Source organism: Patagioenas fasciata, chromosome 1, assembly GCF_037038585.1.
Source record: "Patagioenas fasciata isolate bPatFas1 chromosome 1, bPatFas1.hap1, whole genome shotgun sequence".
Taxonomy (NCBI): Eukaryota; Metazoa; Chordata; class Aves; order Columbiformes; family Columbidae; genus Patagioenas; species Patagioenas fasciata.
This window is the reverse complement of record NC_092520.1, coordinates 92178292-92193138: the sequence shown is the minus strand read 5'-3', so window position 1 is coordinate 92193138 and position 14847 is coordinate 92178292. Positions and strand designations below refer to the sequence as shown.

The following is a 14847-nucleotide window of genomic DNA, read 5'->3' as shown; positions in this document are numbered from 1 at the left end:
ACCTTCAAAAAGATTATTCATGCAGAAAAACATTTCCTTGTACAGTTGCTATTGTGTTTACACAAGCTGCAATGAAACCCTTTCCAGTTCTGTCTCCTTCCCTAAAGTGCCTTTTGTACTTGCCAATTACGAAAGTCACAGTTGCTAAAATAAAAAGTTAGGAGAGGCTCACAGAGATGATTATAAATGAAGCTGTTCCTCAACAAGCATCTAGAGGAGCAGTGTGATTTCAGTCCCCTCCACTGGCAGACTCTCTGCTTGGGCTGCAGTTTCTCAGAGCTAACCAAGGGCTTCTCTCGCTGTGTCTTTTGCAGGTTGCACAAGTGTGTAAGAGACACGACACCATAGGTCAGGACCTGGTTGCCATGTGTGTCAATGACATCTTGGCCCAAGGAGCGGAGCCTCTCTTCTTCCTGGACTATTTTGCCTGTGGCAAACTCGATGTTGAAGTGGCTCAGGGTGTCATTGCGGGAATAGCTGAAGCTTGCAAAAAAGCAGGATGCGCTCTTTTGGGTATGGACACTTTCCTTTGAAGGACATGAAAAATCTTATGCAATCTCTTTATAATTGGTTTTAATGTGTTTGTTTTCCTACTCGATTGAAGAATCTTAGAGGAGTGAAAAAAACACAAAGCATTGCATGTCTTTGCTTTCAGAGAGCATCATCTCTGCCCACTGGAAGGAGACGGTACTCTACAAATGTTGCCATTAGCTCAGGAAGTTGCATATAAATTTTCTTATTCGTATCTTTTCATTTAAATTTGTAACTGTAACAGCTACCTAGAAAACTAACAATTCATTTATTTTAATTCTTGTCACTTTTCAAGTAAATTTTAAAACACCCCAAATAGATTTTTAAATTTGTATCCTTTATCCTAAAGGAAATCCTCAAGGAAACAAGACTGATATGTGTTACTGTGCGTGCATATGTCCCTGCGTGTGTACATATTATCCTTTGAACCTCTTGGCCGATTTTAAGCAAATTTGACAGGAAAGGTAGAGATCTCACAGCTGTTGTGTTCCCAAAAGCTTCACAAAACTAGAAAGTCACAGAATGTCCTCATGTGTGCAGCAAAAGCTTCAGCTGGAGCTCACTACTTAAGACACAGAAGTTAATCACAAGACAGAAACATAGAAGAAACCAAGTTTTGTTAGTTACAAAACTAATAGCAAAATTATGTGTCTGCAGAAGACTTGTCGAAGATTCATTTCACCAAGATCAGCGCATGTCAAGATATTGAGACTCAAATGTAAACACTTTCCTTTTGAACCCTAGAATACAAGTACATAATAGATTTTACTCACAAATTGTGCGTATGTTCTGGTATTCAGTAATCTAGTTATCCATGAAAACAACATAATATTTCACTTCTTTAATTTTGAAAAATACAGCATTAAAACTGTTTAACTCAATAAAAATATTTCTAGGTCAGTGAAACATACATTCTTTTGTGTAAGTCTTTAGTATATAAAATGAGTACAACACCGGGTTACATTTTAAAGCAATTAATCTCCAAAAGTTCAGCTTCTTCACATAGTTTTTGTTTTTCTTCTCTTTCATAAAAACAGTAGTGGAGAATCACCATATATTTTTTTAAAATACCTTTTATTTTAAGCTAAAAATGACAGTTGGAATGTCTTACTTTAGGTACCGCTTTGTAATTGGTAATACTGTAGCTCTTTCCTTTTTTCCAATTCTTAAAGTTAGTAAGAGAAGTCTTTTCTAAGTGGGGGTGCGTCATTTTGAGGTAGTTTGCAAGCTTTGAACAAGAGGCTGTTTATGTTCTGGTCTAATTTTTTCTGCATGAACTGTTAGTCACCTTTATATTTGTCTTAATGTGTTCTCTCCATTTATCAAATATAATCAAACCATTCATACTTCAACATAAGTACATGTTATGGGAAATCTTGCTAGGAAACTACTTACTGAGATTTCAAGATTTTATTTCCAACTGGAAGATTTTAAAACTACGAATTGCTTTGGATGCTGTAAATTAATTACCAGAGAATAATTTCTCAAAATTGTAAACTGGTTAGTAAATAGATTTTTGTGCTAATATAAAAATAAGTCCAAACTCATAAATAAAACCACCATGATTTCTTCCTCAAACTTCTGACATTCTCAGAAAAGAAGGGACAGAGATGATGCAGTAACTCTGAACCTAAGAAGGAAATGCTTTTCTGTAGCCTGGATCATCCAAATAATTTCAGTTTGGGCTGCATTGTGCATGCACATAGCATGTAGATCTGCCCTTGTATAGTATCATCTCATAAAAGTCTAATTTGAAGCATGTTCCTAAATTCCTACCTTGCATTTCTGCAATAACTGAATATTCAGCTCAACTGCCTTAAGCTCATCACACCATTTGACAGTGAGGAACTGAAAGGCTTATCTACGGGCTTAGTTTAGCACAAACGTTATTAAATACAGATTTAAATTAATATATCTAAGCAAATGAACTTCAATTTTAAAGTTGATTATAGCAATGTAATGTAGAAACCTGGAAAAGCTTCCAGAGAATCTCATACTGTGCAGTGCCAAGCACTGAGCACAAGAGCAGCTTCCACCATCATTCAGGTAAATTTGGAGCCCCTTCAGTGACACTTTTGGGAAACAGAAGAGTTTTGTATTGGATGAAACCTTGTGAGTGCAAAGCAAAAACATGTTGGGCAGAGGTCATAATATAATGGAAACTTAATCATTGTCCAGTTGTTTTCTTATAGACATTGTGATGAGTGGAGAGGTTTGAAGGAGACTAATGAGATGGATGTGGGGATGTCTGGGGAAAGTTTCTCCCTGGTATGTGATGGGACAGTGTGAAGAGGTCTGGAAAACTTTGGAGTGATTAGTAAATGCTCGTTTCATGTGCCAAACATAGCAAGTTCTCTTCTCTACACTGAATGAGGCAGGCAGGACACAGGTCTTCAACAGTGCAGACCATCAGCTTATCTTTGAAGAGAAGTGGGGGAGCCAGTATAGAATCACAGAATGTCCTGAATTGGAAGGGATACACAAGGATCATCGAGTCCAACTCCTGTCCCTGCATATGACAACCTCACAGTTCACACCATCTGTCTGAGGGCGTTGTCCAGTCTCTTCTTGAACACTGTCAGGCTTGGGGCCGTGACACCTCCCTGGGGAGCCTGTTCCAGTGCTCCACCACCCTCTGGGGGAAGAACCTTTTCCTCATGTCCAACCTAAACCTCCCCTGGCACATCTTCCTGACATTCCCTTGGGTTCTATGTATGGTGTATATATACATCTAGAGAGAATAACATCTGGGCAGTGCTGTGCATTTCTGTGCATGCTGGGAAAATTATCTTTTCAGACAGGATGTATCAGCCAGATAAAGCATGGTTTAGGGGACAAAACAAGAGGATAATAGATAATAGCCTAAACAACAGTTCATCTGCATACATGGGTAGGCCTACTGGTCCCAGAGGTTTTCCATCACCCCCTTTCTCTTTTTGTGGTTCCCACAGGAGGAGAAACTGCTGAAATGCCAGGCATGTATCCACCTGGAGAGTACGACCTGGCTGGCTTTGCTGTTGGTGCCGTGGAGCGAGGGCAGATGCTGCCACAGCTAGACAGAATTGTTGATGGAGATGTGGTTATTGGAGTAGTGTCTTCTGGTGTTCACAGCAATGGGTACAGCCTCGTGAGGAAGATTGTTGAGAAGTCATCATTCGATTTCTCTTCTCCAGTTGGTGCCTCCGGTGATCAGACATTAGGTATCATTTATCATGAAGTTTCTTGCACTGTAACTTGAATTTCTGAACAGGCAGATGCCACACACTTGTTTTATCTGTGCTTCTGCTTTGCTAACTTTTCTAAGGCACTAAAAAGTTATTCAGTTCTTTGACATGTTCTTGTGTTCTTTTGTCTTGTGAATCACGTATGTGGGAAAGAAATTAAGAGAGGGGAATAAATAACTAATTATATGCAAAAAAAGGTAGAACACTGTGTTTTTCTCTGTAGCATGATGCTCATTAGTATCCAGCAAATGAATGTCTTGAGATCTCCTCAATTTTATATTGATTAACATTTCTTTCTGTGCTGTAGCTGGTCTTCTTTCATCCTCTTACATCTACAGGAGATCTCTTGTTAACCCCAACTAAGATCTACAGCAAGACTTTGCTGCCCATCCTTCGCTCAGGCCACGTGAAAGCCTATGCCCACATCACTGGAGGGGGCTTGCTGGAAAACATCCCCAGAGTTCTCCCAGAGTCCTTTGGTGTCGTTTTAGGTGAGATAAAAGCTGTAGAAATATCTGCATGTTAATGTGGATTGACGCAGAAGCCTGTGTGCATGGGGCTGTGTCAACTGACTTGCACTGTAAGAGCTGGACTTGCTTGTCTAGCTCTCAGTTTGCTTTTTGTTCGTTGTTGCTGAATTTCTCCTTGTGCCTGAAACTGAGCCAGTCAAAGCACACTGTAGTCTTAAGGCTGCTGCCCATTGAATTAACTTCCCATGATGGTATTTTGAATTGGATTTGTTAGGAAACTCTATCCATTCTTGCAAAACCAGAACAACTTCAAAAACAACCCAAAGTGAGCTGTCACCATTTGCAATAATCTGCAAAATTATTGCTAATTAAATTACATTTGTTAAGTCCTTGCTTGGCATTCAAATACAGTTTACAGCTTAGGCACATCTCATGATCTTCAGCATACCTTGATTAATCCTCACCACAATCTCATCAGGTGTGCTAGAAATAGTATTTCACTTAAGGAGAAAGTGTAGTATGGAAAGGTGGATTACTTACTATAGGTTACGCAGTGTTCATTGAATAGAAGAAAATAAGGTAACTAATACTGAGTTTTGCACTCCAGAACTGCATATAAATCATTCTTCCACTTGTCACTTAAACAGTGATCCACAGTAGACACTGGTATATATAAATAGGGATAATACCATTTTAAGTATAACATGACAAGAAAGAAACTTACTGTATTTGAAGTTCCTTTACAGTGGCTTGTCTAGAAGCATTTCTCATGCTGCTGTAAATCATCTTTACCTCCTGGGAACTGGGGACAGTGTGAGACTTTTGTGACAGTTTTTAAGGCTATTGTTCTGGTACAATAGTTTCTCTAGAAGCAGAGTTGTCACCTTCAAAAAGGATTTTCTGAAGACTGCCTCAGAGCCTGTTTTGAATTACTGATTAACGGATTGCAGTGAAGCAATATGATTAATTTCCTCCCAGAGTGATACTTTTTTTTACTTCCAAGCCTAGTTCAGAATGGAAGGAAAAAACATCCTGTTTCCGTGCATGGAAGCCAATTTCACTCAAGCTAATGCTACTGTGGGACTTAGTCTGTGCTTTCCATCCAGATCTTGCCTCCTAATGCTCTAACGATTTTAGTATTTGTCCCTTGGTAGTGATTTTCACTCTTCACTCGTATTTTCAATTCTCTTCAGATGCTCTTACGTGGAAGATTCCTGAAATCTTTTGCTGGCTCCATAAAGAAGGGAACCTCTCTGAGGAGGAAATGACTCGGACATTTAATTGTGGGATCGGTGCAGTCTTGGTAGTTCAGAAGGAGCTGGCTCAGCAGGTCCTCAAGGACATACAGAGACACGAGGCAGCCTGGCTGATCGGGAAGGTTGTCGCCCTTCAAAAAGGTTATTAGATTTTTGTTTTCCTTTTTAAAAAAATGCAGATCTAAATTCCTTAGCTGGTGAGTCTCCATGAAGGTTAGCTGAAAATCTCTTAATTGGCACTTCCATGTTTTTTTTGCACAGTGTATTAAAAAGACAGTCCTCAGGACTTCAGTCTTAATTCAGAGAACACGTGCTTAGCAATGTCAGATGCCGGTAGAACTATAAATAAATAATGAGACGTGAAGTGCCACTAATCTGTTTTCATGGGTACTGTTCTCCTCTTTCTCTTTCTCCCGTTATTTACATGTTGTTTTTTTGTGGTTTGGTTGTTGTTTTTTTTTTTCCTCTTTTTTTTCTTGGACGTGTTTAGGCTCTGCCCATGTTAAAGTCCATAATCTGCTTCGAGCCTTGCAAGCAAATAGGTCACTGTCTGTGCACAGCCATATCCAAGGCAAAATCCAGACAAACAAAGTGAAGGTTGCTGTCCTTATCTCTGGAACAGGTGAGAGTTATATTCTTTACTACAGTGTAAAACAGACTGTTGAAAAAGGAACTTCAGCTCGGACTTAAAAATCTCTTAAGTCCTGGCAGTTCTCCACGAGGACTCTGATAGGCTTCTAACAGGCTTTCAATAACAGGCAGAATAGCTTTTGCCCTTGGATTAATTTCAGTCACAAACAGAATGATCTTTAACCTCTGCTGCAAACTGACTGTGAATTGCATCTGTGTTCATTTTATCTAAATTTTCTGCTTGTCTACAGATTCAAGCAACAACTGCATTTCACTGTCAGGACAGCAGTATTTCACAAACAGATGAGAATTTCTTCTTGCCATATAGGCACTCCCCAGGTTTCCAGCATTCTCACTTGCTAAGAAACAGACCAACATTCCCATTCCATAAATTACAGCTTACAAATTTAATTGCTAGTAAAAGCCCTCCAGCTGTCAAAATCAGTTCCCAGTAAGATCAATTTAAAAAAGGATTACTGTTAACATCAGTGTTTTCTGGATTGGGTCTCACCCACATTGCTGCTTATTTAAAACATCTTCTAGCTGTTAACTGTATTTATTCTCCAGGAACAACTTGATATTCATGCATTATTTTTTCACTCACAGGCACAAACCTGGAAGCCCTCATAAATAGCACAAAGAAGCCCACCAGTTTTGCACAAATAGTTCTTGTTGTTTCTAACAAAGCTGGTGTGGAGGGGTTAAGGAAAGCAGAAAGAGCTGGTATTCCTACAAGGGTATGTATTTCTCATCTTTTAAAAATTAGCCATCTTTAGCTCTGGCTACAGCAGAGAGGTACTGTGAGATAATGAGTTTTACTAGGGCAAGAGGTGATTTTATATGATGGCTTAGTGGTTTGATTTTTTTTGGTCTGTGATGAATTTGTGCCCTTGGGCAAACTATCTAACATCTGAAACAAATATAATTCCTTTTCTCCTCAGAGCTGCTGCCAGCAATCTTGATGGTTTTGAGAACAGTCATTATATTAAACCAGTGTAAAACTTTCACAGTTACGGTTTAAACTTTGCTGTTTATTTAACTGTAGTGCATTTGCGCTAAAGTAACACGCTATTTCGTCTGAATTTGATTTTAAAATTACATGCTAAACAGACACGGTAGTTCATTTGAATGAATTAGGGAGGGCAGACTCGATGGGACCTTCCACCGATTCCCTGGGCATTGCTTCAGGCTCTCCAGGATTCATTCAAAGCAAACATCATTTCCCTTAGTATCATGGGATCTGGTGACAACTGGTTGCTTTGCCCTTTGTGTAGCCATTTGCATTACACGTGTGAAATGCTATTGTTCTGACATCAGAGCATTTCACAGTCACTTTTCACTGATAACTAGAGACATAGGGAAGATTTGGGCCCCTGTAGGAGGATCTGATTGTTAGCGCTGCTGGTTTTTTATTTGGGAGTGCACGAAGATCACAAGTAAAATATATCCATGGTATGCAGGGGAAGAACAAACATCTAATGAGGAAAAAAATATAGTTTTGGAGAGATGATGGTCTCAGTGGTTAAGATGGAGAGTGAGTGGTGAAACAGAGGCACCGAGGAGTGCGTGCTGTGCCAGTCAGTACCTGGTAGTTCCTGGCAGAGTTCAGCCCAGTGTTGAGCCGAGCTCTATTTCTAGGGACCTCTGCCACCTTTTCAGCTAACCAGTTCTGGTTTTTCAAAACTATTTTGTGATATTTAAATGTGCCACCATGGTAAATCTGGCAGGGATTAACAGGTACTTTTATTTGAAAGGCTATGGATGCACTGCTATATTCTTCTTTAAATTGGGGGATGTATCCTGGATGGAAAGTGCATTACTCAGTTATATTGACCTGTTGGAGTAAGGGCTGGTTTATCAGTTTGTGATTAGCCTTTCTTTCGAAGTTTTACAACATAATTTTCACCAAGCTTCAACTGCTTAAAACTGTCAGGGGTCTTAAATTGAGTGAAGTAATTCTAAGACTCTAAGTTGTCTTCAGGATCTACCGATGTAGGTTGTTAAATTGTGTCCAAATGCTGGGACCTCATCGAATAAAACTCATATTTACTTTCGTGATCACTGTGTGAATAGGACTAAAGACTGCATGTTTGTCTGTTAGCTGCATGTATTTATGAACTGCTCTTCTTGCGGTGTATGTGCACCCAACCAGAGCCACACATTGAGATTTACTTGTTTTTTGTTTATTATTTCAGAGTAGCATTTCATTGTGCTCTTAAGGCATTTATATTAAATTAACACCGTGTCCATATTTCTTCGTTTTTTGGATTACCACAGGTTATTGATCATAAATTGTATGAAAGTCGCGCTGAATTTGACAGTGCAGTTGACAAAGTCCTTGAAGAATTCTCAGTTCAACTGATCTGTCTGGCTGGATTTATGCGAATACTGTCAGGTCCTTTTGTCAAAAAATGGGAAGGTAAGTACAACATAGTAGTGTATGCATTAAAAGAAATAATAAAAAAAAAAAAGAAGTAATTATATAACTTATCGTCAGGAAAAAGAAAATGAGAAAAATATAGAAAAGGGACTGTATCAATTCTGTGTTTGCAGGAAACTAGATTCTTCCTGTCTTGTAAGGAAAAGGATGAGAAAGAGAAAGGCAGTATTTTTCCTCTTAGCTCTGTCATTTCCACAGAGGTCTAAGGAAGCCAAGGGCAAACGCGGATCTTGTGGTCTTTGATGTACTAGAAAATATTTTAAAATAAGGTTCTGAAAACTTTAGACCTCTGCAAATATGAGGTGCAGGGCAAATTGTTGCCTAAGAAGTAAGTGTTGGTTGGGCAAAGGTGAGCATCTAGCCACTGAGAATTCCTTCCTCTAGCAGATGAGCTGCTTTGGCTGGGTATAAAACTGCAAAACTAGGCAGCGATACAGTTCCTGTTAACCTGATCTTGCCAATCTTCTGGTGAGACGTCCCAGTAGCCCTCTGAATCCAAGTGTGGCCTGTTCACAGGCAGGTTTGGCCCCTCTGCCCAAAGTGTTCACAGTGTCTGCATTCTGGTTGTGTTTTACTGTTTTCGCAGGTCTTTGTTAGAGGCTGATAACACCTCTCCCTACTTCAGTGGTTGCTCTCCCTCCCCCAGTTGTTACATTCCTTTTTTTGTCTCTTTTTGTTGTGAATCACACAGCGACAGATGCTCTTCTCTCTGTTTGCTCTGCTTTGGGTTTTGTCATTTGGGTTCAGTTATTCAAACTAGTTCTTGCTCATACCAGTCATAGGCTGGTCAGCCTATGTATAATATAAGTTGCAGCTCTCCAGGTGGCTGCTGTTGTTCACAGGGTGACTTTTGTGTTACTGTGGGTGTGTCAGTGACATGGGCTTTTTACACCTGAACTACTTTTCAAACATCTCTCTAAAATCAGTGGAACAAAAGAGGCATTCCTAGGAGGCAATTCATTTTATGCTAAAGCTGTCGGCTAAAGTAGATCAGAGGCATTGTTTTTGCTTCTCTCTATTCATTACCTAGTCCAGAAGATGAAAATGTAAATGTGCTGTAGATAGATGTACTTAGGAGAGAGGAATCCCTCACTACAAGAGATGTGTTTTGAGTAGAGTATTTGTGCAGAGGATGGAAAAGAACTTTCTCTAATGCAGAAATCTTAGGTGAATAAAGGTTTAGTTCCCTCTCATTTAGGAACAGAGCACTTCCAGCGCTGATAGTGGCCCTGCACAGGACAGGGTTTGCATTACACGTGTGACTGGCCTGAGAGCAAAAGACTTTCTTTGGTGCAGGATGGTTAACTCGTTTTTTAAATGTCCAGCACTGAGTTGAGCTTGAACACAGATACCTACCTGAGCTCTGACCAAGAGTATCCTTCAGTTAGGTCTTCAATGTGAGCTTGGTCAGTTCAGCTCAGGGATCCGTGCCAGCCAAGACGAGCCTACCATAAAACTCTGCCCCGCCATACCTAGGCACCGACTACCTGAAAGTACCCAGGAGTAATCAATTCTTACTGCTGCTCTCTTGAAAGCTGTTACTTTTCTTTCTCTCCCAGTCACAGAGTGTGAAGTTAGTTGTGATACTCCTTCTTGCTTAACAGCCCTGAAGTGTTAATTTTGAATGGTAACATAAAGGACAGATTAAAAACCAAACCAAAACAAGCAAACAGGAAACCACTTTCCTTAGAGCAGTTTCTGATAGTGCCGTAATTAGAAACTGGGGAAACTCAGAAGTGCAGAGTGTTGTTTTCAGCTCACTGTCCCAAATATTTCTTCGCTCAAGCAGCAGGCAGGGAGATGCTGATGCTTAAGAAGTAGTGTTTTTTGAGATACAAGACACATTTGAGACATTGCTGAAGATCAGTTGATACATTTGCCTCTTGAGGTTGCACAGGGCAATCAATATCTGCGTGTGTTGCTGCAGCGAGGGGGCAGGTTTCATGTCATGCGGCCAGAAATGGCCTTCACTCACATTACAAAATCACAAGCCTCTATTTCGGGACACCGCTGCCTCTGCTAGCGCATGTCAGCTCCGTCTCGCTGCTTGGCATTTAGGTGGTGTTCAATAAATCCTGATGACATACAGTCTTCCTAAACGGGAGGCATGCAGAGACGGCGTGGGCGTAGCGTACTCTGATATAAATAGTATTGATGGCCGATTTTTTTTTTCCTGTAAGGGTTTGTACCAAATCTAAGAGAAGATCTAGGGCTGTCAAGCACCTCTTGACTTCACTCTGGTCCAGAATGGGCAGGAGGAGTTGTCACAGACGTATTAGAGGCAGACAGGGGAAGTCTGCCAGAAGGTTTTCTCATGGTTTAAACCATCACATTGCTGTAGTGGTGAGACCCTGAGGTCACCGGCAGTCACTCTCTCCTGCTTGACAGCTAGGTGGGAACTCAGGCATATGCTTTCTCTTTAAGGGAAACATAAGGTACAAGCTTCCCAGGGTTATACCCACGGTCACACCTAGTTGAGGGTTAAAGGTTACCTTATCAATTTTGGGATTCCCCAGCCAACTGTCTTTGTGAAAAGTAGTGGTGGTAGACAGGTGCTTTTTGGAAGGGCAGAGAGAAGGGCTCCGATCTGAGCAGCTGTTGTCTTTGATTAAGCCAAAACAGGTGTGGGGGGAAAGTCCAGGCTAAGGAATTTTTGCCGTGTCACGAGGAGTCTGTTACATCATTTGAAACCGCACTGAGTTTCTTCCACGTGCTGAGTTTGTAAGGAAGAGGGTTGTGCTTGTGATCAAAGAAGAGAAGGACAAGATGCTGAGGAAAAGGACAGCTACATCAAAAAACTGATCGTTATTAGTCACTGGAGAAATCTGCTTTAGCCATGCGATTAATTGTAACTGATTGCTGCCTTTGATTTTTCTGAAATACTGAGACATTCTGAAATGCTTTGGGCGGGTTATCTGTCAGTATCCTCACAAAACAGGTGTATGCAAAAGTCATGAAAAACTTCTTCCCCAATGTATTTTGTTCCTCTGTTGATTACGGTACTTCGAACATTCTGGTAAGGCTGAATACTAAGAAACAATGACCTCATTTATAATTTTCCAGGAAAAATACTGAACATCCACCCATCCCTACTACCTTCTTTTAAGGGAGCAAATGCCCACAAATTGGTGCTACAAGCTGGAGTCCGAGTCACAGGCTGTACCGTCCACTTTGTAGCTGTAAGTACTTCCTTTCCCCCACATTAACTCTGTAACTGGCCAGATTTCACCTTAGAGCTTGCGTGGAACACCCTTATACCACCACGTTTCATTGTCTTTTCTCCTTTGTTCATTCATAACATTGTTAGAAAATATATTGCTTTATTTTGCTGTCCCTGGAGAAGGAACTGGAAATGAACAGTCCATACAGGAGTTTAAACTTTACCTAAGCTAACTTCTTCCCTAAGCATCCCGCTGCTGTCTTTCACGAGGTGCAGTGGGGGTACTAGTTCATATAAGGTCTTGGCTAACCCAAAATCTTTATTACTGCACAGCACCAGCTTCTTAGATTTTATCATAACCTTCCTTATTTGTTGTTTTCAAGAAAAAGAAGAAACAAAACCACAGCACTGGAAATGGCACAAGCAGCTTAGATTTGTTAAGAAGTAATTCAATGTTTGTGGGAACAGCGGAAAAAATAACAAATCACGTTAGTCAAAAACTAAGAAAACGAAAAACAGAGAGATCTCAATTTGGAAGATGCACATTTTTATATAAAAATTTAGAGAGCATTTTTTCCATCTTGTTCAGTTCTCAGGGTTGAGAGTAACTAGTCTTCCCTCCTCTGCTGCATTCTTCAGATTATCTTCCCCCTTTCCACTGCTCCTGAAATCTGTTCCCATTATTTTTGCTTTCTCTTGGAAAAAGGTACAAAAACTATTTTTCCAGATAGAAGGAAAAAAATGCATTCCTTTCTCCACGCTATGACTTAGGGTTTCTTCTCCGTGTGGCCATGTACTTGAGAAACAATAACTAAACAGCAGGGATCTGCCTCATTAACATGCCAAAGAAAGATCTGCTGGGTCTTCTAGTCCAGCTCTGTGCCAAGGCTTGGCTAATTTCTTCTTCTAAATTGAAATGTCAGCATTTTGTCCAATTGAGCCTATCATGTCCACAATTAGCGTGGCTTTTGTTGTTTCCTGTGGCAGAAATGTTACTCACTGGTGTTCTGCCTACCTCCTCTTTTCCTTTGAACTTTTGTTTAGCTCCTCACAGGCCAGCCTGAGTGCCAGCATCTTTTCTGCATTCCTCGCGTTAGCCCAAAATTCACGTTTCCTGTAATAATGTAATGATAAACAGATCCCTGGAGCAGTTGGATTACATTCCTGGTCTTATAGCTGGGCCCCCCTCTCTCTTGCAGCCATACAGACTTTCTGGCTGTTGCTTTTTCAGGAGGAGGTTGACGCTGGAGCCATCATTTTCCAGGAGGCAGTTCCAGTTAAGATCGGCGACACGGTGGAGACCCTGTCCGAGAGGGTGAAGGAGGCTGAGCACCGAGCCTTCCCCGCTGCCCTGCAGCTCGTTGCCAGCGGGGCCGTACAGGTGGGGGAAGCCGGCAGGATCTGCTGGAAGTAGGAGCAGCGTGTCCGCAAAGGTCCTCGGATGGGACAGCTGAGTGCCTTAATTGCTCAAAACAGAGGTCACAGCCTAATAACACGCACACTACATTCTCTTCACAAAGTGTTTTCAACATAGAGTTTACCATGTCATGTTCTCACTCAAACAGTTAAAGATTTGATGTAAAATCTGGAGAAAGCCACAAATAGGAATATTAAGGCAGGGGGCTGTTCTCAGCGGTTTCAGCTATGGCTCTGTTACACCCTTCCTCATTATAATCACTTCCTTGGCCAACATTTTGGTTCTCAGTCACTTTCTAAGCAGTTGGCTACAGAGGGATCTGAGCATCTCTTGAGATTGACTGAGGAACATCAGTATCACTCTCTGACAGACCGTACAGGCTGTAACAAGGGATTCTCTTGGCATGTGCTGTCAAGTGTTTGCGAGGAAATGTAATGGAACTAGTACAATGGAAGAGACAGCTAAAGGCAAAAAACTTTACTCATATAATAAAAATCTCTGGCCAGAACAAGAAAAACTGGCCTCCAAAACACCAACCCTGCAGATAAGGAAGTAGAATTTTTTTCCATACAGTTTCTGTTTTAATGTTGGCAGATCTTGTCCGACCCATATTCTGGATGTATCCCGTAATTTCAAATGTTGGACCTGCTATCAATCAGGTGCTAAATAGAATTAAACAGCTGCTGACCATTTGGCTTAAAGCATCCCCCTATGAATCCACATCTGAACTCCTTTCAAAGATTTGTTCAGAGCCAAAAGAGTTAGGATTTTGGGGAAATAAGCAGAATGGACTAGATACGAAACGTATTCTTGGCTTGTGAGACATTCTTCAGAAATTCTGCTGAAGTGCCTTTATTCTTGGAACAGTATTTTTACCTGGAATAATAGTGGTGGAAACCCAGTAAATGTTAGCATTCTGGAAACAATAAGGTTTTTTGCACAGCTGAACTCTTGTGAAAAAGCACCTGTTTGTTTTTTTTTTTTTTTCTATGTTTTAGCATAGCTGTGAAAACATTTTGATGTCTTTAGTAAAATAATCAATTTTGCCCCATATAAACCAGAAGCATTTCACTGAAGCTAATAATGTATGTTGTAGAACTCCCCTTTAATACAGAGAAAGGCAATTCCTATTCTGTGCACTGATGTCCTTATGGTACTTCCATGTTGACATAATCTTAATTTGGATTTGAAATAAAGTCTAATAAAGCTGAAAAATGAAACATCACAATCTCTCCTTGGAATCCCTTTATCAGGGCTATAAGCTGTAGGACAAGTTTGTGAAACAGAATCCAACTTCGTCTACAGTACAGCGACTGTAAATCAGTTGGTGAGGTGACAGATGTGCAATCCTGCATAGGTTAGTAATGATTTGCGGAGTGTGGTGACCTTATCGTTTCAGTGGCCAGATGGTCTGTGAAGAAGAAACTTGCTGACAAAATATTCCTCTCGTCATTTGCCACCAAGGATAAGGCTCAGGAAAATACAGAGTCAAATGGTTGAATTTAACTTGCTTGTGAAGGGCACAGATTAACAGCTAAGTCTTCAGCCCAGTGTTTTTCTTTACAAACCTGCCTGCCCAGAGAAGGGCCTCCTGCCGGCAGGCAAGCTTCCCGCCAAGGCTTGAAAGCCAGCCTGTCTGGGTGAGAATGCAAACCATGCAGGGAGCATCCAGCCCTGGCAGGGCTTCAGTCTGCACAAGTTCAGTGCCTCCGCCCTGAC

The 14847-nt window shown here is 40.8% G+C and overlaps 1 protein-coding gene across 7 annotated transcripts in view; it reads left to right on the top strand.

Annotated features, from left to right (window-relative positions):
- Nucleotides 1-14356, top strand: part of GART (phosphoribosylglycinamide formyltransferase, phosphoribosylglycinamide synthetase, phosphoribosylaminoimidazole synthetase) — a 40578-nt gene extending 26222 nt beyond the window's left edge. For all 7 annotated transcript variants that reach the window (XM_071810661.1, XM_071810646.1, XM_065862538.2 and 4 more), the window contains 9 exons: nt 315-513; nt 3483-3731; nt 4094-4246; nt 5419-5622; nt 5972-6103; nt 6718-6848; nt 8389-8530; nt 11615-11730; nt 12943-14356. In XM_071810661.1, the coding sequence (XP_071666762.1) occupies nt 315-513; nt 3483-3731; nt 4094-4246; nt 5419-5622; nt 5972-6103; nt 6718-6848; nt 8389-8530; nt 11615-11730; nt 12943-13125 (1509 nt within the window). In that variant the 3' untranslated portion in view covers nt 13126-14356. The remainder of the gene's footprint in view (nt 1-314; nt 514-3482; nt 3732-4093; nt 4247-5418; nt 5623-5971; nt 6104-6717; nt 6849-8388; nt 8531-11614; nt 11731-12942) is intronic.
- Nucleotides 14357-14847: the final 491 nt, after the last annotated feature.